Source organism: Microplitis mediator, chromosome 6 (genome assembly GCF_029852145.1).
Source record: "Microplitis mediator isolate UGA2020A chromosome 6, iyMicMedi2.1, whole genome shotgun sequence".
Classification (NCBI taxonomy): Eukaryota; Metazoa; Arthropoda; class Insecta; order Hymenoptera; family Braconidae; genus Microplitis; species Microplitis mediator.
Genome location: NC_079974.1, coordinates 21453171 through 21475979, shown reverse-complemented (window position 1 = coordinate 21475979; position 22809 = coordinate 21453171). Strand labels below are relative to the sequence as shown.

At 27.2% G+C, this 22809-nt stretch overlaps 1 protein-coding gene and 1 long non-coding RNA gene across 5 annotated transcripts in view; one reads left to right on the top strand and one right to left on the bottom strand.

Moving 5' to 3' along the window:
• The window catches only part of LOC130670211 (apoptosis-stimulating of p53 protein 2), a 119089-nt gene that overhangs the window by 85313 nt on the left and 10967 nt on the right, over positions 1–22809 (top strand). For all 4 annotated transcript variants that reach the window (XM_057473490.1, XM_057473491.1, XM_057473493.1 and 1 more), the window contains 2 exons: positions 1955–2081; positions 22533–22735. In XM_057473490.1, the coding sequence (XP_057329473.1) occupies positions 1955–2081; positions 22533–22735 (330 nt within the window). The remainder of the gene's footprint in view (positions 1–1954; positions 2082–22532; positions 22736–22809) is intronic.
• Positions 6814–8705, bottom strand: LOC130670216 (uncharacterized). The gene is made up of 4 exons (XR_008990328.1): positions 8111–8705; positions 7348–7414; positions 7086–7253; positions 6814–7002 (listed from the first exon to the last, which is right to left on the bottom strand). It is a non-coding gene; the product is annotated as an uncharacterized LOC130670216 (long non-coding RNA).

The following is a 22809-nucleotide window of genomic DNA, read 5'->3' as shown; positions in this document are numbered from 1 at the left end:
TACATTAGTGAGGTTTAAAGGCTCTTAATTATCAATATAGATACACATCTACATCCATATATATATATATAATGTATATAAACATTAGGTACAAATTAGTATCCGTTCAAACAATGAGAGTACATTGTAAAAATAAATATGTAATGTAATGATACCAAATAATCTTTAGACTAATATTATATGATATTAATAGTATTATATATCTATATATATTCTTTGAGAAGGGTATCTAAAGGAGGTCCTTATCATGTTCGTTGTTCTCGATAAGCTTTACTTTGTGGTTTCCTGGGGATCTAAATTTTCGCGTCAGCTTATCCTTTCCCAGCAGGATATTCACAACGTAGCTAGTGTATAATAAAGTACTTTAGGTAAAAGCTGCGTCACTTTTCTCTTACGCTAATTGTCACCTTACTCATTTTAAATTAATGACTTTTATTCTCCACTCGGATTACATTAAGCATATTGTGTACACACTTTTTCCATCATTAATAATAAAACCTTTTTTTTTATCAAGCTTCAAAATTTATCACACCTTGGACTCATAATACCCGTGCTTTGTGTTTGTACTTTCGCGTAGTTTAAAATTTATTATAAAGTACACTAGCGAGAATATTTAATGACACAACTGACGTTCTAGCTCGACTTTGATGTTTATTTAAATAATACCGGTAAAGTTTATAATTTAATCATCTATTGGTCGGTTCGTATCTATGTAAATATAATCACATTCGAAATATATTACTAATTAACTTAATTTCCTTTGTGTTAGTTTGGGAATACTTCCAACAAAAGTCCTATCGAAAGCTAGTATTCAAATCCTTGGTTTTCAATTATAATTAATGGATTTAGTTTTACTTTTTTAGGTGGTCAAGTAAAAAATTTAAAAAAGGCGGGAATTTTTTTTTTTTTAAATCCGATTCATGTTTGACTTGAGGTCAAAGACCCAATTAGTAGTAATTTTATTAAACATTTTTGTGTGATATCTGAAAAATCCAAAATTCTAAAAAGTTCGCAAAAAATTCCTTAAAAAAAAAATAATTTTCAAAAAAATTAATTCTTGTATGAAGGGAAAGAACTTGACCCAAATTTTCAGATAAATTTCTCGAGTTAAACTAGAATTCTATTTGCTAAAATAATATTTAAAAAAAAAAAAAGTATTTTTTTAGTGCAAGAAATTCTGTCTGAAAAATTTTTTTTTCCCAGTGTAGTTTATAATGAAGAAAATTAAAAAAAAAATGATATTTCGTGACGTCTCTGAAAGTAGCACAAAAACTGCAGATTCCACAGAGATTATATCGACGTCCTCAGTGTAAAACCTCTCAGCTCCATTTTCTAAAGTTTACGAGAGGCAAAAATCTATTATAAAATAATTTTCTTCATAATCAATAATTGGGTCTTTTACATTAAAAATTTATTTAAAAGTTAGCCAACAATTCAAAATTTTATTATCAATAATTTTTCAATAAATATATTAATATATATGATATTAAAAATTCCATTAACTATAATCTTTAAATATATTTATCTCAACGTACGAACTTCAGTCTATATAGTAATTCAATCTACGACCTTTGATATTTATACATGAATATATAAAATTTATACATAAAAATCCTTTCGTACTCGAATTACTCATACACTATAAATGGAACGAAATTCATTTAAATTCTATATATGACTGAATTGAATAAAAATTTATAGATTCATCTATATAATATATATTTTAAAACGTAACTAATACTGATATCAATACATCAATACCCAGAATGAACAAGTCTTTCATTTATAAAATACTCCTTGATAAGAAAAAAAAAATATATATATATATATATATATAATCCAATCTCAGCATCCGTATTCATAAGTCTCCGTACTCCATCCGATCGTTTACCTTTACCTCGAAATTATTATTTTCCATCATCTAAAATTAACTTGATTAATTTATGTTTTAAAGGAACCGGCACAGCAGGAAAGACTTGCAAGACTGAGACATCGACTTGATCAGCAACAAAGTAAACTTAATAGGCTAAGGTTGCTGAGATCACAAACAGATCAGTCACGAGCTAACAATGCAACCCTGAGTAAGTTTAACTTTTAATTAATTTAAAACAATTATTATTATTAGGGGAAGGGGGGGCAAAACGGGATACTTAACGAAAAATTTAGTTTTTAGGGACATAAATATCGTAAATTGGCTTCATTTTGATTCTATTTGAAATAAATATAACGAATTTTAGACTACCATCAGAAAAAAAATTTTTATTTTCTGCGGGCAAAATGGAATACCCCAAAAAAAAAGTAAATTTTTTTTTTTTTTTTTCAAGTGAATAAAATTGATGTAATAATGTCTTTCTAAATTGATGTAAGTAATAAAATTTACTCTCAACATATTTTTAAAGAAGTTTTTCCTTGTTATTTCTTTTCAAAATTTGAAATTGGCGCCAATATTATACTTTTCGCCAAAAATATAAAAATGTTTTTTTTTAGCTTTTAATAGTGTAAAATGATACTAGATGTCATTTTTGACCATTTTCGAAAGTTTTTCGAGAAAAAAAAATTTTGACGAAATTTTGAGGGTATCCCATTTTGCCGGCCTATCCCGTTTTGCCCCCCCTTCCCCTATTTATTTAAGTTACCAATAGTTAAAAATGAAAATTAAAAATCTAGTCAATTAAGAAACGAAATTAACGAAAAAAAATAGTAAATAAAAAGTAATTAGATCGAAATAGTTGTTACTGATGGTGATTGCATTAAATCGATATATAAAGTCCAATGAAATCAGATCACGAATGGGAATTCTTGATTGGCGATTGGATCGACGGGCAAATATTTGCTGGGACATTAAACAAGCGTTGCGACCTCCCGGGTCGATCAGAGAGTATACTGCAGTAGGTAGAGGTAGATATATATATATATATATATATATATATATATTTTATATAAAGAGGTAGAAGTAGAAGGTACTGAGTACTACGAAGAGAAATAAAGAGTTGTACAAAGAGACAGCCGGGGAATAGCGAAGGGCAAAGCAGGATACTGTAAAGAAAATCAACGCAAAAGTGCATCACCGAGCAAAAGAAGACAAGAGACATGGATATGAGTTAGTCGTGAGGAAAAGAGAGATGATACGAGGGAGATGTTAAATCCCCGACTGTTAAAAAGAGAGATGAAATGTAATGAAGGTCCAATTCAACAGACAGTAAGAGTATTATAGAGGGAATCGTTTATTAGGTGGTTTGATTGTGATGGAACTTTGCTTTACTTATTTACTTTATATATATGTAGCTAAATTGGTGGTAGTGGTTTGATGCAAATTCCCATGCAGTCAACGTCCCAGATGAGCACGCGAGCGAGTACACACGCGAATATTCAAGCCGCGGCAGTGCAGATCGTGGCCTCTCGCCGTGAATTAAGCTATAGTTCAACCAGTCTCAGCTCTCAGTACTTCTCTTGTAGAGAACTAAGCAGTTCTTCTGAATCTACCGTTCAATGACTTCACGATCTTATTTTTTATTTAGTTCCCTTTTTCACTGGATTTTATTTATTTTTTCACCGATCCTTGATAGACGTCTGTCTATCTGCTGTCCATGCTCTGAATTATTTTTCTCACGATTAAACTTCAAATTTTTTTTTTTTCACCTCCTTTTATTTCTTGTCATTAACTTTTTTTTTAGCCGGTTCATGTCTGATGCAATTTAATGAATTTAATGAATAACTTTTGTCAGAGTTACATTCTGGCCTTTATTATTCGTATTTATTTATCAAGCGAAAAAGTTAATTAATTATAAAAGTGAATTTAATTGAGTTTTAAATATACTGGGAACTGGGAGGATGATAAAGAATATAAAAGTAAGAGGATTCGACAAAGTAGCGCAAAGAAAATAAAATAAAAAATTTTAAATAGTAAAAAGTAAATAAAATTATCTGCTAACGAGCATCTGAGTTCATCTGGTCTCTGTTGTTCATTTCTTTTATCACTAGACTGTACCGGAAAAATAATTTTCTCTAATTATTCTTAATCACTATAACATCTACTGCAATTTAATGGATTTTTCTTTTATTCTTTTACTTTTCTTTAAAGAGTTTTCTTTCATTTTCGCGTTACTTATATCTATCCTAGACTTGAAAAATCTCATTCCAGTTCAATTCTATTCATACGAAAACGACCACTACGTGTTATCGTTCCTCGAGTAACGAGTTTTCCACCCACACCGGCACGCGTTCAATTACTGGCTTAATTTCGCGGTTTACTGTGTAAAAAAAAATTATTTTATTCTTTCATCCGTAAAGTTACCGTACCAATATCTATTTTCTTCACCGTCAAAATAAAACTAATTAAATATCATTTTCTATTATGTCCGTAATTTAAAATTTTACAAAATCCCCGTTCATTATTTTCATTAAAAATAATATTTATTTTTAAGCCAATTAATTAATGGCTCAATTTTTCGTTAATTCATCGCTATAGAATCAGACAAAATCGGCACCAGAATTCTAAACTAAGTTCCCTTACATAAAATGCCAGCTTATAAATAGAAAAACGAGTAATTCTGTCAAGTATCGGTAATGCATCAGCATTTCTCAATCAAAAGCCATAGAAATCAGACAAATCCGCTTTCGCGTTCGAGGTGTGCAATAAAAATTTTATTTCACAATACGAAGATTTATTGTCTGACAAATTTCAAAATAAATTAAAAAATTAGATCGAGCACTTAAATTTTTTTATCAATTTTTCCATTTTTTTTCTATTAAAAAAATAATTTAGGGGAAGGGGGCAAAAGGGGGTAGGGTAGGCAAAACGGGGTACCCCCACAATTTGATAAAAAAAAATTTTATATTTTTAATAATTTTTAAACATTCCAAAATCACGTCTGTAAATATAATTAAGCGTTACTTTGAATTTTTTTTGGTAAACTTTTTCAAAAATCAATTGTCAGTTGAAAAATATTAATGACGTTTGTTTTATGATAAAAATTACTAAAATTTTTTTTCTTTTTTTGTACACTGTAAAAAAAATTGTTTGAATTTTCAAAGATTGTATATAACGCAATAAACACATACATTTGTGCTTGAAATTTCATTACTAATTTCATATAGAATTTAAAATACACGTTTTTGAATTTTAAAATTAACACTTTGGATTTTCAAATACTTTTTCTTGAATTTTCAAATAAATATTATGAAATTTCAAATAGAATTTTTAAAATTCAATATATGTTTTAGAATTTTCAATACTTGCTTTGAAAATTTAAAAATTAAGTATAAATTTTAAGTACGTTTATTAAAATTCAAATTTTTTTTCTTAATTTTGAATACCAGCTTGATTATTAAATCACGTATATTAAATTTAAAGCTTTTTTCATTGAAAATAAAATTCAAAAATCTAGTTATGAAAATTCAATTCCTTTTGTATTGTAATTTTAAAATTAATTTTAACAGTGTATCCAATAAACATTTAAAATATAATTTTTCTTCATGTAAATTACTTAAAAAAAAATTAAACTTCATCAAATTCGTTTAAAATCCAGAAATTTTTTTTTACCTTTTTTAGGGGGTACCCCACTTTGCCCGCAGAAATAAAAAATTTTTTTTTTTCAACGGTAACTGAAAATTTCTTCTATTTACTTTGAATATCATTAAAAAAAAAAAGATTTAGCGTATTGGAGTCCTCGAAAACTTGGTTTTCCTTAAGTACCCCCTTTTGTCCCTCCCTCCCCTAAATCATAAAAATATTTTATAGAAGCAAACAGCAATAAATATAAGTGTAACAAAAATAAATAAACCATAATAAACATTGAAAATCCGTAGAAAGCCATATAAAAATAAAAATATACCCAAAAGTAGAAAGTACAGTTTGTAGTAAAGTTAACTCCATATTCAGCATAGCTCTGGCTGGATACCATACACTGTTAAAAATTTCTAGTGGAATTTTACCAAACAATTATAGGAAGTTAAAACTCAGAACCGTATGGTATTTTTGGAATACCAGTATAGTAATTTTACAATATATTTTGTAGTCTACAAGTTGGAGATATTACAACGAATTTTTTGTAATTTTACTAAACTTTTTCCGGTGATCGACTTAGTACATTTACAATATGTGTAATGTAATTTCACTGAACATCTCTGGGATATTAGTTTAGTAAAATTACATAGAGCGTATTGTAACTTTACTAAACATTTGTTTTAAAAAAGTTTGGAAATATTTCGTAATTATATTGTAGTTTTACTAAAGATTTTTTGTATAATAGTTGAGTAATATTACAGTAAAGGTATTGTAATTACACTGAACTTTTGTGAATTATAAGTATAGTAAAATTACAATATGCGTATTGTAAATTTACTAAACTAATTACCACCAAAAGTTTTGTAAAATTACAATATGAGTATTCTAATTTTACTAAACTAATTACCTATAAAAGTTTAGTAAAATTACAATATGCGTATTGTAATTTTACTACACTAATTACGAATAAAAGTTTTGTAAAATTACAACATGCGTATTGTAATTTTACTACGCGAGTTACCAATAAAAATTTTGTAAAATTACAATTTTTATCTTGTAAAATTGTCAAGATTATGTGTGAAAATTCTTTAGTACAGTTACAATAAATTCAATAGATATTACTAAAATTATATTGAGGGAAAGTTTAGTGAAATTACAATACGCATATAGTAAATAGCTCGAATTCTTTTTGAAAAGTGTATAGTAACATTACTATACGCATATAGAAATTTCACTAAGCTGAGAGCTGAGTAAAGTTTAGCAAAATTAGTAATTAATTGTAATTTATTTATCTAAATTTTTGTCTGAATACATTTGATTTTTTTTTTAAATTTTCGAATTATATTTTTTATAAAAGGTTTTAATTTTTATTTATTTATATAATAATTTATTTCTTTTATAAATGAAGCTACTTTCGGATGAATGACAGTATAGCTTTTCGTTTATTTCCATCTCGCTTATTACCCTTCCCTGGTGGAGAAATTTTAAGAAACAATCTGAAAAAAAAATAATAAAAATGATGCATCATTTGTATTTTACAATAAAACTTGATAAATTAATGTAATAGTATGAAACTTACTTTTGAATAGCTTCCATTGTCTTTTCTAATTTGTTTGGATAAGCAAATCCAAAGACATAGTACGATAAAAATGTAACTAAAATTCCTTCAAGAATGAATCTACTCCAATCAGACATTGTTTTTCGAGTACTACATTGTATCGATTGTTATCATCGTGTAATTCTTTTCCTATTAACAAAAAAAAACAACATACATACATATATAATTATGACATTGAATTCTCTTGAAATCAGAAACTTTTATGATATTTATTATGTAATACCTCGGATAATTAATATCGGATTTGTTACTGGCGTCACTGCAAACAGCTCATTCTCCTCCAATTCTTACTGAAATCGAAATTTGAAATTTGAATAATTCAACTTATTTACAACTTAAAAACAAAAAAATAGGTAACTTGCACTGACAAAATAATAAAGAAATGTTAAATCTTCTTTATTATTTTCAGTCTCAGTACTTCAGTCTCAGACTGAGTGTCTGTAGACTCTATATCAATTTTTTTTGGTGATGTTGGTGATTAGTGACACTAACATACTTGTTGCAAAAAATTTATATAATATGATGAACAAAAAATAAACAAAAACTATCGATAAAATAGTATTAACTGATTGGTACTTTTAATGCCTAAAATAGATAAATTCATTTCATATAAAAATTTTTTTAATCTTCACAAGGAACGTAATATTAGTTTTTAAGCATAAATTGTATCGATATTAAATAATTTCATGTTATTAAATAAAGTAATTTTTAAACAACTAAAAAAAAGATTAATAAAAAGTATCAATTTTTAATAAAGTTAAGTTGAAATATGAAAAATCCGTGTTTAATACTAAATTATTTCTAAATTGAAAAGTATTATAATCTCATAGACAATTTAATTCAGAAAAGCTGATGACTATTAAAAATTATTTATATTTGTATAAAAATAGATAGCAATAATTCACATATTTTTCTTTAGCAGTGACACAAAACGATTAGCTTTAAAGACAGAGTTACTATAAGGTTGATTCGTATGGGATGCTTACCTTTTATAAGACCAAATATATAATGCTTCTTTGTTGGATCTGTATCACTAGTTATTTATTTAATGAGTTTATTATACTTCACTAAAATTGTTTATAAAATGAATAACTAAAAAACTTGCACAATTAAAAATTCACTAATTTCACACTGATTATTTTTATTAATATTTATTGTTTTTTTTTATTGTAATTGTCGCTAACGTGTTCACTTTGTGCCTAAAAGAATACGTATGTTCCTCCCGGAGACGAAGGGCTTTGTGTTCTAGTTGTATCGGCTAAGTGTTGTTTGTTTCTTAAATAAAACTAAGACCTTTGTCCTGGGACCTTTGACGTCACAAGTCACATGTTGGTCCCGGCTCGTGTATGAGAGAGGTTTTTATGACCAGAGAAAAAGTAAACTCGATGGTAGATCGAGAAAATTTCAAAAGAAAGAGAAACATTTTCTACAATTCTCAGTTTACTATTATTATCACAATTTAATATAACTACGAATAATTACATAGAATTCTGAATAATTTTTATCAAATGAATTAAAAAAATTGTAACGACAATTTTTAATTTAATAGTTCTTCTGTCAAAAATATGGTCTACGTCTTGACTGCTTTGTTTTAACATCGAAGGTTTCAAACCGTTTAGTTTTTGGTCCATATATTGGTATAGGAAGAAGCAAAAGAATTTGGCTGTTTTCAAACGTCTACAAACACACAGTTGTATATTTTAATAACTTAGTCCCGTAAATGTTTTTGAATATCTCTTAAATAACATGAAATATAACGATACTATACATTGCTACAATTAACGCGTATGTGTCGTTTCATGTATAAGAATATGATTATACATCTTTTCCGAGAGTTATTTTTATACATGTATATAGTCTTTATTCTTTGATAGCAAATTCACTCATAAACAAATGCTTATCTGTATAGCAAACTCACAAGAAATTTTAAATAATTTAAAATTTTTTAATTTTCTAAGAATAAAAGCACGCACACAGTATGTTAAAATGCAATATTGGTAAAAATTGTAGAAATCAAGATTTAATTAATTAATAATAAAATTATGGGTAACTGTCAATTTATTCTGCCTCAACAAATTTTATGTAGACTGTGTAAAATATCTTTTTCGTTTCAAAACTGATAATTGATTTGTTATGAAATTGAAGATAGATACTTTACAGTTATTTTATTATCGGTTAATTAATTATGTTAACGTTGCAGTATTCCAAGTATTGTAATTGTTATAAATAAACTTTATTATTTGAAAACGTCCCTATAACATGGTAGAATCAGAAAAATATTTAAACAATAAAAAGAGTTGGAGAAAAAAAAAAGTACAAAAAAAAAAGTCTGAGGGCATGTTTGAAGCGTTTCGGTAGATCGTAAAATAAGGCAACGGTCGAGAGACTTACTTCCGATCCTTTTTTTTAAATAAGACGTGATAAAAAAAAAAAGGAAAACTACGAGAAAGTATAAAAATTCATAGAGAATATGAAAATATGTATTGCAGATAGAGAACCTTAAGGTTAAAATGTAACTTGATAAGAAAAACCGAAAATTATAATTTCAACTTACAGATTGTAAATCTAGCTTATGTCAATGATCTCATTATAAGCTAAAATAATGCCAGGACACAAAAGACTAATGCTCAAAAAATTATAAAAAAAATTTTTCATCTTATAATTCATTTTGGCTCATTTTTAATTACTGTACATGTTTTCTGTTCAGTATAAATTTTGCAGTTATTGAGAATATTATTTTGTTTTCAATGTTACTAATAATTGCAATAAACTAAATAACTAATATTCATAATAAATCCTTTATTCCACCTCTAGTATATCGTAAGATCCAAATTCTGATTTATTTAATGCGAAAAATTCAGAAATCAAAACTAAAATATCCATTTAAAATTTCCCAAGAGAATATGTAAATTTAAATAAATATTAGATTGATAGCTCAATGTTTTGATATAGTTTTAAAAACCAATTTGTTATGGTGGTTTTACTTACAATTGCAGCCAGTTATATCACAAATATTTATGATAAATTTACCGGATTTTACTTGAAATGTCCACTGTAGTGTCTTAAAATTACAATTTGTATTAGATCAATACAAAAGAAATGTAAAATTACAATATCGACTTTTTATTTCTTAATGAAATATGTAAATTTGAATAATTTTTTGTAAAAATTAAAAAATTTTGTTGTAATTTCAAAAACAAATCTTTTATTGTAATTTTACCAATAATAACAGTAAATTAAATCTCAAATATTTATGACAAATTTACCATATTTTACTAGAAATGTCCACTTTAGTGTCTTAAAATTACAATTTGTATTAGATCAATTCAAAAGGAATGTAAATTTACAATATCGATTTTTTATTTCCGAATGAAATTTGTAAATTTGAATAATTTTTTTGTAAAAATTAAAAAATTTTATTGTAATTTCAAAAACAAATCTTTTGTTGTAGTTTTACCAATAATAACAGTAAAGTAAATCACAAATCTTTATGATAAATTTACCATCTCATAATTGAAATGTACACTACAGTATCGTAAAATTACAATTTGTACGAGATAAATGTAAAGGAAATGGAAAATTACAATATCAATCTCTTATTTCCTAAGAAAATAAGTAAATTTAAATTGGTGTTTGGTAAATCTTCAAATATTTAGTAGTAATTTGAAAATCAAATTTTTGTCCCTAATATTACCAACAATTATAGTAAATTTAATTACATGAATTTATAATAAATTTACCATATTGGTGTTAAAATTTTAACTATACTATTGTAAAATTACTATACGTATCTGATTTATACAAAAATAATGTAAAATAACAATTTTTTTTTGTGATTGTACAATTTGAATATCATTTTTACAGAGAGACATTGTAATTTTACAAATATTGTTTACTGTTTAGTTTTACAATACGCTAAATTGTAAATTTCCATAACATATGTTTGGTAAACATATTGGAAATTTACTATTTTTTTTAACAGTGTATATTTACGAGTATGCAGCTTGTATAGCTCTACTCATACATATATACATTTATACATTTATATATCTGTATACATATCTATTTACTAGGAAATATGAATATGTGGGTAAGCCACTGGCGGCATATCGTACCGTATGTGGGCATCCAGTCTCTCGCGATGGTGGTGCACATGCTGATCCCCGGATTATGCCATTCTCCCTCTTCCCTTTCAACCCGGGTAGTATCCTTCGGTTGATCTATCCTTGTGTTCACTGGCTGGCATTCATCGCGAATCCACATCATCGCCCTCGGTTATTTCTACCTCGAAAAATATCTGCTTCACTTTCATCAGGTGCCTGATTGTGTTACCTTTTTTCCTTTTTATTTATTTATACATCCGTACACACTTTTTCATAACAATAATACCTTTTTTTACCTCTATCTAACGAACCATTGAGTAATATCTTTGCTTTGTTTATTCAGTTTATATATTTTCACTCTATTTATTTTGTAAATAAACAATAAATTTTAATTATAAATATTCCTATTTACTTTGGATTTTAATTTCCCGTCAAAATCAAAACAAATGGCGCTGAATTATTATTTATAAATATTTTTTTTATCAACGAATAAAATTTTTTTTTTTTAATATTACGAGCAATGAGAGCTTTTGTATTAAATACATCCGGTTCTTTCTCTTCTCTTCCTGCAGCTTTGCTATTCTCACATTTATGTTCCCTCGCTCATTTTCTTTATCACGTTTTTTCATTTTGATTATCGTACTTCCGACTAATTTCGAGTCTGTTTTCTTTAAAGAAATAATTCTTAATAATAAAAAAAATGCTGGTTTTCAATTACAACCACCGCATTATTTCACTTGCAACATTATTTGTCTATTGTTAAAGCAGTAATTGGCTGAGTAAATATATAATATTCTTAACTTTCTTACTATTTACTCTTATTTTTTAATGATGTTTATTTTTTCAGCGTTAAACAAATAGAGTAAATAAAAGAATAAAGTATAAAAAAATGAAAAAATGTTGGATTCTTTTAATGATATTTGAGTTTGTCAAAGTTAAGTGAATAGCAGCTGTTATTGACAGACAATTCTCAACTAACAATAAATCTTATATATCTATATCTATTAAATAAAGATTTAACTCGTCACATATACACTCGTAAAATTTAAAAGTGACTTTTTAAAAACAGCAAACTTTGCTATTATTTTTAAATTCTAAAAAACTCACTTGAAACTTCATTATTCAACAACTTTATCTTTATCATCTTCATGTCAAAAAAACTTACACTGCAGAAAAAAAAGGATTTCTTGCCGCAACGAATATTTTGCGATATGAATTGAAGACAAAAATTTTCTAAGGACTGGAAAAAAATTTTTTGCCCCAAGAATTTCTTTCTCGACTCAAAAAATTTTTTTCCGCCCCTAGAAAATTTTTGTTTTTAATTTAGGGGAGGGTGGGGCAGAGCGGCTCCCCTGAAATTTTGATCAAAAAAAATTTTTTTTTTTTCGACTAATTACTATAAATCCGATATGTTCGCACATCTTTAGCCCTACGCATGACATTTGGGGCAAAATGAACAAGCCCAAAATTTTGAAAAACTGATTTTTTCATATTTTTATCGTCAAATTAAAAAAAAAATTATTATAATTCCACATTTCTAGCCCTACGCATAACACCTAGGGCAAAATGGACCAGCCGAAACTTCCGAAAAAATTATTTTTTCATATTTTTTAGCCGTTTCTCTATGAGGCAAATTTGGTCACTAAAAATTTATAAAAATAAAATTTCTTCTTTTAGTTGATAAATTTTTGGAATAAAGTAAAACTATAGAATTGTTTTTTTTTTTTATTACACCTTAAAAAATTTTTTTCGAGTAACATAAAACCAAAAATAGTTGTCAAGAGAAAGAAATACATTCTTAATGATGAAAACAATTTAAAAAAAAACGAAAAAAAAAAATTTTTTTATCATCTTTTGGAGGGGGGCCACTCTGTCCCACAAAAAAAAATTTTTTTTTTTCAGAATTTTGGCAAAATGTCCATAAATTTGTTCGAAATAGGTCAAAAGTAAAGTGATCTTATGGTTGAAAACCACAAAAAGTAATAATTGGCTTAGGGGGGCCGCTCTGCACCACCCTCCCCTATAATGCAAAAAATTTCTTAGATCAAGTAAAAATTTCCTTGAGGCGAGTAAAAATTTTTTACACCAAAAAATCCTTTTTTTTTGTATCTTAAATTACTTAATCACGACCTAAATTTCACCTGTTTTATTTTTACAATCCTCTCTTGCTTATTTATATCATTTATCGATCAATGTACTCCTAAAATTAACGAAGGTCAATTTAAACTCTCCATTCATTTTATTATTACCACTTTAATTTGAAGTTAATATTAGAAAAAAAAAAAAAAAATAAATTTATTTCGTACTAAACTTGACCTCAATATAAAAATTTATCAAATAAATTATTGGTAATAATTACTGTCAAGTTTATTCAGTCGTAAAAATTTAATTCAAATTTATCTTACACGGTATTAAATTTTATCTTTTATTAAATATATATATTTTATAGATTTCATTTTAACTCCTCTAAAAATAGTTAATCCGTCACAAAATAAATTTAAATTATCAATAATTTTTCCCACTGAGAAATTCAGTCAATTATTTAATGAAAAAAAAAAACTTTTTTACCTCTTTGTATAATTAGTCCAATTATTGACATGACTAGACATTGTTTAATCAATATATTTAGTATATATCAAATATATTATATAATCTAATAATTTTTATTTTTTTCTCTATTGCAATAATTATTTTTACCATGAGAGTAAACGTTGAAGTACAAAACACTTTTTCAAAATTTATAAATAATTTGAATTTGTATTCACACCGCGACTTTTTGAAAATTTTTCCATAATTTGCTTGCTTCCTTGGCCGAGTTCGAAGCTTAAAAAATCGATTAATTAGTTTAGAAATGGCGGCTATTTAAAACTTTTAGAATAACGAAAAATTCCATGGGTTCTTTTTCTTGTAACTTTTTAATGAAAAAACTTGGCTAGATCCTACAAAAAATTCGTCCAAGTTGATAAAATAAATTAAAACTTTTTTTCTGACGATTTTTGCTGATCTTGCAGGGGTTCAAAATTTTAAAATAAATTTTGCGGAATTTACTTTCTATTCCCGCAGCCGGATTACGTTTTGTCTTTTTTGTCCTTTCCCGGGTTTATTGCTCTAAGATAATAATTTTCATTGAAAAATTATCTCCACGTAGGCTCGTAAATAGTTTAATTAATTATTATTATTATCTTGATAATACCCGACACTAAATATAAACACATTATTGCTTATAAATAACTTTAATGTCCCAATTATTGACATGCTATAACTTATAACGAATTTACAGGCTTACGTCCATTGGTCTGTTCATATTGCGTGATCATTATGATCCAAAGTACACGATAAATCGATATTAATTCCTTGTGCATTAAACTAGATACCACTTCTACTCAACTCGTTTAACCCTCGTTTAATTATTACACAGAAAAAAGGACTTTCTTATAAATAAATAAATAAATAATCAAAAAATTATAAAAAAAAAATCCGTCTATTTTTAACTTGACGCCAGAGATTAAAATGTTTTTTATAATCACGTGTAAGTTAACGGTCGATAAAAAGTAAATAATTAGCATATCTCAAGCGTAAAACTTCTCCGAGTTGAAGTTGGAATTTTATTTAAATTTATCAACTGATAGTTGGTGTTTAATTAAATATAAAGAAAATAATAAAAATAACAAGCTATTAAATTTTTTTATAATTGTAAATTTTATCAACATCTTTATTACAACAGCCAAATATAGATTTTTATATTTTTTTATTAATCCAGTGTATTTTTGGATTGCAACTAAATGATGTATAAAAAACTTTTATTAACGGCGAACAATAAAATGTCAATAATTGTGATACTCTCGATAATTGGAGCTTTCACTTTATTTTATCTTGCATTGCGATAAATATTTTTCATCGTAAAAAAAATTTTCTGTCGTCAAAAAAAAAAAAATAAATAAAAAGTAGAAACGTAAAATTCAGTGTCCGCGTGTATGTTGAAAAAATAGTATTTTATGTACAGCGAAATAAAAATTTTTAAAAAAAGTTGTGTTCGAGCAAATAAAAAAAAAGTGATTGGAAAGGAACAAATTCATTTGCACGAATGGATGTTACTCTAGCCAGTAAAAACGGCAATTTTCTGTTCTCACCAACAAAACAATTCATCTGGAAATTTTTTTAACTTTATACTTCTCCCCTTCCCCGCGAATCGTATTTCTAGTCTACACGGAAAGAAAATTATGGCAGCGGTTCCCATAATTTTGTAAAATTTTTTCCTATACCATCATAGGAATTACGACCATAAATTATGGGAGCGGTTCCTATCATTATAGGAATGTTTCCCATAATTATAGGAATAGTTCCTATAATTATGGGAATGATACCCATAACACTATAGGAATGATTCCTATAATTATAGGAATGGTTCCTATAATTTATAGGAATACTTTCTATAATATTATGGGAACCATTCCCATACTATTATAGGAACCATTCTTATAATATTATGGGAATGGTTCCCATATTATCATGAAAAAATTATTTTAAAGAAGTGTGGTAATCACTTCTACAACACACAGAAATATTATTAAACATAAAAACAAAAATTCAAACATTGAAAAAAAAATCGTATTTGGCAAAAAAAACATTAAAATTTTTAACAAGAATTTTTTGTCAGCACAAAACATTCAAGAAAATTCAAATTTTGGGAAATTTCTACACTATTGTGCAAAAAAAAAAATTTATGATATTATAGGGATGGTTCCCATAACATTATGGGAATAGTTCCTATACCAATATGGGAACCATTCCCATAATAGTATGAGAATGATTCCCATAATGATATGGAAATGGTTCCCATAATATTATGGGAACTATTCTCATAATGGTATGGGAACCATTCCCATAATGGTATGGGAATCATTCCCATACTATTATGGGGACGGTTCCCATAATATATGGGAACCATCCCTATAGTAGTATAGGTACTATTCCCATACCATTATGGGAACCATTCCCATAATGCATAGCAAAACTTCCCATAATTTTCTTTCCGTGTATATCTATGTACGTATGTATCCACGAATTGCACAATAGTGCTCACTTGTCTGGCTCTTTTTGACATAAAACGAAGCACAAGTTCAAACTAACTTCCTTCTGCAGAAACTATATACATCCAAACTGCATTACACCACTTCTGTGTCCTGTACTCTTTAAATTCTTTGCCAAGCGATTCAATCAAATAACTTCGAAAGGCCAAAGTTCACGTATTTTTTATATATGACCAAACTTTTAATTACTTATTATAACTTTAAAATTCTATTTAACAATTAAATGATCTAATTTTTTTTTTGACTTTTAAAAATAATTCTTAATCTAGAAGAATGGAAACTCGGTAAATAAAACAGATTAAATTTAGCAGTAACACGAGTAGACAATTGTTCGAGCAAACAATAAAAACAAATTACATTCAGGACTTAATATATATTTATATACATCTAAAAAGCAAGAAGCTAAACTTGATATGCACTCTGTAAGAGGAACAGCTGGCACTTTGCGTGCAGTTACAAAGCTCAAGTAAATCCGTTCTTGTATAAAATTCAAGAGTAAAAAAGAATTTAATATAAACCACTTAATAATGAAAAAAAAATTTAATTAAAATTTTTTTATCAAATTTTATGAATAAGTAAAATACTTGTTATATTTTAATAAAAGTGATATTAAAATTTTTATAGTTGATCAGTAAATAATACACCGAAAAAATCGGGAGTGAATGCGGATTTTATTTGAATCAGAATTCCGGAAGTTGGAAAAAATTACTCCGCATATGGAGTCAATAGAAAATTTTTTTTTCAGAGGTCACTTTGAATTCATGTGGATTTTATTTCAACCCGCATCCACTCACCGATTCGAAATTTCGATGTTCAAATAAATTCCCGCCGTAGCGAATTTCATTCCGAGGGAATTCAACAAATAAAAATAAAAAAACATCCGCTTCACATTCACTCCGAAAATTTTTCATAGTTTACATAGTTATTGGATTTACAATAATTTTAGTGATTACTAAAAAATTATGTGAATATGCAAGTACTTGAATTATTTTAGACCGTAAAATATTTTAATAAAAACGAAAATTGCAAAGTGTGAATTTAAAATCATGTAAAAGTTACGAGACTCGTAACGCGGGGGTGTGTTACGTTCAAAATGACAATGCAGCTTTTACGAACTCGTCAAAGCCTAATTTATTTAAAAATAGAGATTTCACAATAGATACACAGAAAAAAAGAATTTATTGGCGCAAGAAATATTTTGTATGATGAATTGAAGACAAAAATTTTTCTTGGCTCAAGAAGTTTTTTCTCGCCTAAAAAATTTTTTTCTTGTTCCGATAAAATTTTTTCTTACCCCAAGAAAAGTTTTGTTTTCACTTTATAATACAAAAAATTTCTTGGGTCAAGTAAAAATTTTCTTAGAACAAGAAAAAATTTTTTGCGCCAAGAAATCCTTTTTTTCTGTGTAGTCCAACTAGAAATTTTCAAGGAAGTACATTTTTAAATAATCGGACAAAGAAACTATTGAAGATCCTCGAGTGTCCTAAGCAGATATTAGGATAATCCTGTCCCCTGAACCAGTCAATTCCGGAAAAAATTTTTAAAGTAACTAATTAATAACCAGAATCTTCAGATCATAAATTTTTTTTTTAATACTTCCATTATACACGAACCTGTTCAGTAAATTCATACCCTAAAAATCTTAGGAATAAAAGTTTCATGAACATCCCTTATCTCGAATAGTATACATTTGAAAAAAAAAATAAGCACTATAAAAACAATAAAATTTTGTTGAATCCTTATAAGCCTATGGTATATAACGCACCCCAAATAAATTTTAGCATTATAAATCAGCAAAGAAAGACAATATCACTTGATACAAAGTAAAAAAAAAATCCCCAACACAGAAGAGCATCTCGAAGAAAAATAAAATAAAAAAACGAGCAAGGAAAAAGGTAAAATTGTCTCGATATTGCTTCCTATCACAAATCGACCTTAGATACCAAACGAAAAGAAAATACGGGTATCAAATGTCAGTGGACGTTTATTCGATACGTGAAATTTATACAATTCCGCGCATCTTGTCTTCTTGAATCGTCTTTATATATATATAAACCCAAAGACTATATATTAGGGAATGAAAAATAAAAAGCATCCACTGGTAAACCACTTTGCTCATTCAGCGGCAATCGGAAATAACTTTGTATTGCTCATCTATACAATACAATGTAATCTTATCTCTATATATATTCAGTGATTTATAAATTCATTTATTTGTTTCTTAAAATATATACATCAATGCCATGATTGAGCTCACTCTTGAAAAAGCTCTTGTTCTCCACTTCTTAAATTCTTTTATATTTTTTCGTACTTTTTTTCTTATACATAAAATACTCGTTCGAATGCAACCGCACGAACGTATCCAACTGCATTATTTTCCGCCGACACCTAAACTTCTTCCTCTTCAACAGTTTCCTTTTTCATTCAATACTTTTTATTTTTTTTTAAATTTCATCCCACTTCTCACATCAGCTAAACGACATTCTCGTGTTTTTTAAACCCAACCGTCCAAAAATTCACTATCCTCTTTATCTTTTATTTCATTTTATTCTCCTACTTAATATTATATATTTTCTCACGAGAATTATCTCTATCCATTCATGAAAATAGTTCGCAATAATCCCACCTTTTCACATTCCTTAACTACTTATATAAATAATAAATACATATATATTTACTCTACCTCTCAGCTTATATATATTAAACTACATACTTCAATTCATCCATTTATGTCTATAAAATAATTCAAAATAATCCCCCATTATGTTCAAAAAAAAAAAAAATATAAACTGAATTATAACTAAAAATGCCAGTAAAAAATCTCTTCAACACTCGACTATAAAACTACGAATTAAATACAGCGGAAATAAAAAAAATCACTACATCAATACAATAGGATTGAAATAAAAAAAAAAAAATAGAAAAGGTTATAGAGCAAAGAGTATATTTATTCACTTCATATATGAAATGTACTTTAGTATTATTATAAGTTTTACCCTGATACTTTTTATTCTTATATTTATTGAGCGATTCAGGAAATGTCGATGTCACAAATCGAAAATTTACTTATATTATTATAATATAGTTTCGATATGAATTATACGGTGAAAATGGGTCATGTTGGAAAATGCAATGTTGTAATGTCTGTCTCTTTAACTCTTAACCCACAGCCCACTCTCTACATTCTACTTCTCTGCTCCACACTATTTTACTTCAATCTATATACATATATATGTATGTATAAATGTATATATGTATAGATAATACTATCTTTCAATTGTAAAAAAGTTGTGAACTGAGAGCAAAATGTTCTATACTCACCACTTTACCCACACTCTCATCACGTCCACAAAAGTTTTATCCCCATACCAGCATCCTGAGCGCAAATGCTGATGTCTATTCTGCATTATAAAAAGCTACGCGATAATGCCATTCATACTTACCAATGAGAATATAATTTAAGTGTCAGCGTATTTTTTTTCAAGATTATTCATCACACGGAAAGAAAATTATGGAAAGTTTTGCTATTCATTATGGCAATGGTTCCCATAATGCTATGGGAATAATACCTATCCTATTATAGGGATCGTTCCTATAATTTATGAGAATAGTTTCCATAATAGTATGAGAATAATTCCTAAACCATTATGGGAACCATTTCCATAATGGTATGGGAATAGATCCTATACCAATATGGGAACCATTCCTATAATATATTATGGGAACTATTCCCATTATGTTATGGGAACCACTCCCAAATATCATAAAATTTTTTTTTTTGCAAAACAGTGTAGAAATTTCCCGAATAATATGGAGAGATCCAAATGATGCTTTTTCAACGCTAAATTTGTTAAAAAAAATTTTTTTGAAAATTTTAATATTTATGCTAAATATGGATTTTTTTTTCAATGTTTGAATTTTTATTTCTATACTTAATCAAATTTCTGTGTATTGTAAAAGTTATTGCCACACTTTTCTTTAAATTAATTTTTTTATGATAATATGGGAACCATTCCCATAAAATTATAGGAATGTTTCCTATAATGATATGGTAACTATTCCTATAATGTTATGGGAATGGTTCCTATAATTTACGGGAATGATTCCTATAATTTCTAGGAATAGTTCCTATATTTTATAGGAATGATTCCCATAATATTATAGAAATTATTCCTATAAATTATTGGACCTATTCCTATAATTATGGGAAACATTCCTATAATTATAGGAACAGCTCCCATAATTTATGGTTGTAATTCCTATGATGATATAGGAAAAAATTTCACAAAATTATGGGAACAGTTTCCATAATTTTCTTTCCGTGCATTTTTAATCGCAACTTTTTATCACGATTTTACAAATAAATTTTTAGTAGAAAATTTGTGTAAAAATTTTTTTTTATCTGACTCATGAAATAATAAACAAAGGAATAAAATTTGAAAAGAGCTTTTCACACCTCAAGTGTGGTTTGTTTTATATATATACTAAAATAATAATAAATAAGAGAGAGAGAGAGAGAGAGAAAATTTCTTTGTCTTTTTCATTTAAAGCTGCGCGCGCGAGTCTTGTGAGCTGCATAAAAGACCGCGACCCACGCGTATATACATATATATATGTCCAAATAAACGAGCGAGGTACTATGAAAAGAGTTAGTGGATAAAAAACTATCTGAGACACAGAGGTGCGGCAATAGCAATATAATGACTTCAAAGACTGCCTCCTAACCCCCGTCTTTATTATTATTTTTTTTTTTTTACTTTAAATTCACTTCATAGCGACATAGTTTGAGAGTTGATTACACCGCGGATAAGCCCCAGTAATTTACGCCACAATACACTAATTTTAGTAATTTAACGAGGAAAACTTTGTGGAAATATTTTTTAATATTAAAAGTATCTGATTAGTTTTAAAGTTAATTAAAAATAACAAAATGTTCATGCTGATAAAAAAACTATCATGCGTTTTTTTTCTATCAAATATAAGCTGAAGTTTATTGATGAAAGTTTGAGTAAATCGATCGTTTGTAGAAAAAAATTCAACTGAATAATTTTTACAACTAAACAAATATATTTATTTATTTTGTAAAATAAAAATCGGTTTCCAATACTCGGTATTTTCGGCTTTTATTTATTTACTTTTGACATTTAGATTTTGTGTAAATATATATATTTTCATTTCCAATTTTCTTTGATAGTTTTTCTTTCAATCTTTGGGAATAACTCACGTTGTATACAACGATACGGTATAGCTTTTGCGAGGGAATTTATGGAGCTATTAACGTCTGAAAGAGTTTAAAATTATAGGTAATCGTTAACTTCACTTCTAATCGGACTATCAAAGACTTTATACTACCAGTGTGTTCAAATATATTTTTATTACCATTTTCTTTGTACTGGACAAAAATAATTGACTGATTAATGGTAACAATAAATAAAATTTCATCAAATGTAAATTAAAAAGTCTTCAATAATAATTTTCTAATTTTCTTTATCAACTTGTTCTTAACAATGACTTTTTTTTAAACTTTGTACCTTTATACTGATGACGAAAATCTTCACAGAAAAATTTTCCGTCAAAAATTTACATCTGAAAAACTTTGAAGTTAAACTCTGGGCAAACTATTGCAGATACAATAAAAATAAATGAGAGGACTTCTGTAGAGAATTTAATTCTCTACAAATGATATTCTAAGAAGTTTGTGCGCAAACTCTCTAATTTGTTCAAAATTTTAATTCAGCCCAAAAAAAATTTCATTATAACAAATTTTCATTCTCCAAAACTTTGAATTCAAAATCTGGATGAACTATCAGAGTTACGATAAAAATTAATGATATCAATTTTGTAGAGAATTAAATTTCCTACAAAAAAGGTCTCATGTAATTTTTCCATAAATTTCATAGTTTACTAAATATATCAATTTAAAGTAATCGATAAAAATTTTACCCCAAGTAAAAAAGAATATTTTTAAAAACTGAATTAAAATAATAATAATGTCAAAATTAAAGACAAGTCGATGCAGACAATATAAATCAGAAGCCTCTTATTATTGTCTCAGGTTTTATAGAACATGACAATCTCCCATCGATTTTATATTGCATCCCTCTATATATATTTTAAGTTTTATTTTTATAAATTTTTTTTTACCCAAGACAAAACTAATCCCCAGTGTCTTCTTATATATAATATATTTTTTTCTTTATTGTATGTACTTACAGCCTCCGACCTAGACTGTATAAGAGCCCTGTTCAATGAAAAGGAAAAAGAATTGTCGTTGGCTGTTGCAAAGGTTGAGGAGCTGACACGACAACTCGAGGAGTTGCGTGGTCGACACAACGGAAATGCTGCTGGAAGTGGTGTCAGTGGCCAAGTGCCGTCTACAGCCAGTGCTGAGCTCGAGAAACTTCGTCGTGAGCTTATGGTACCCCTTCAATCTTTAAATAATTAAACAAACCAACCAGTAAATAATCAACTCTCTCATTAATAATAAATCAA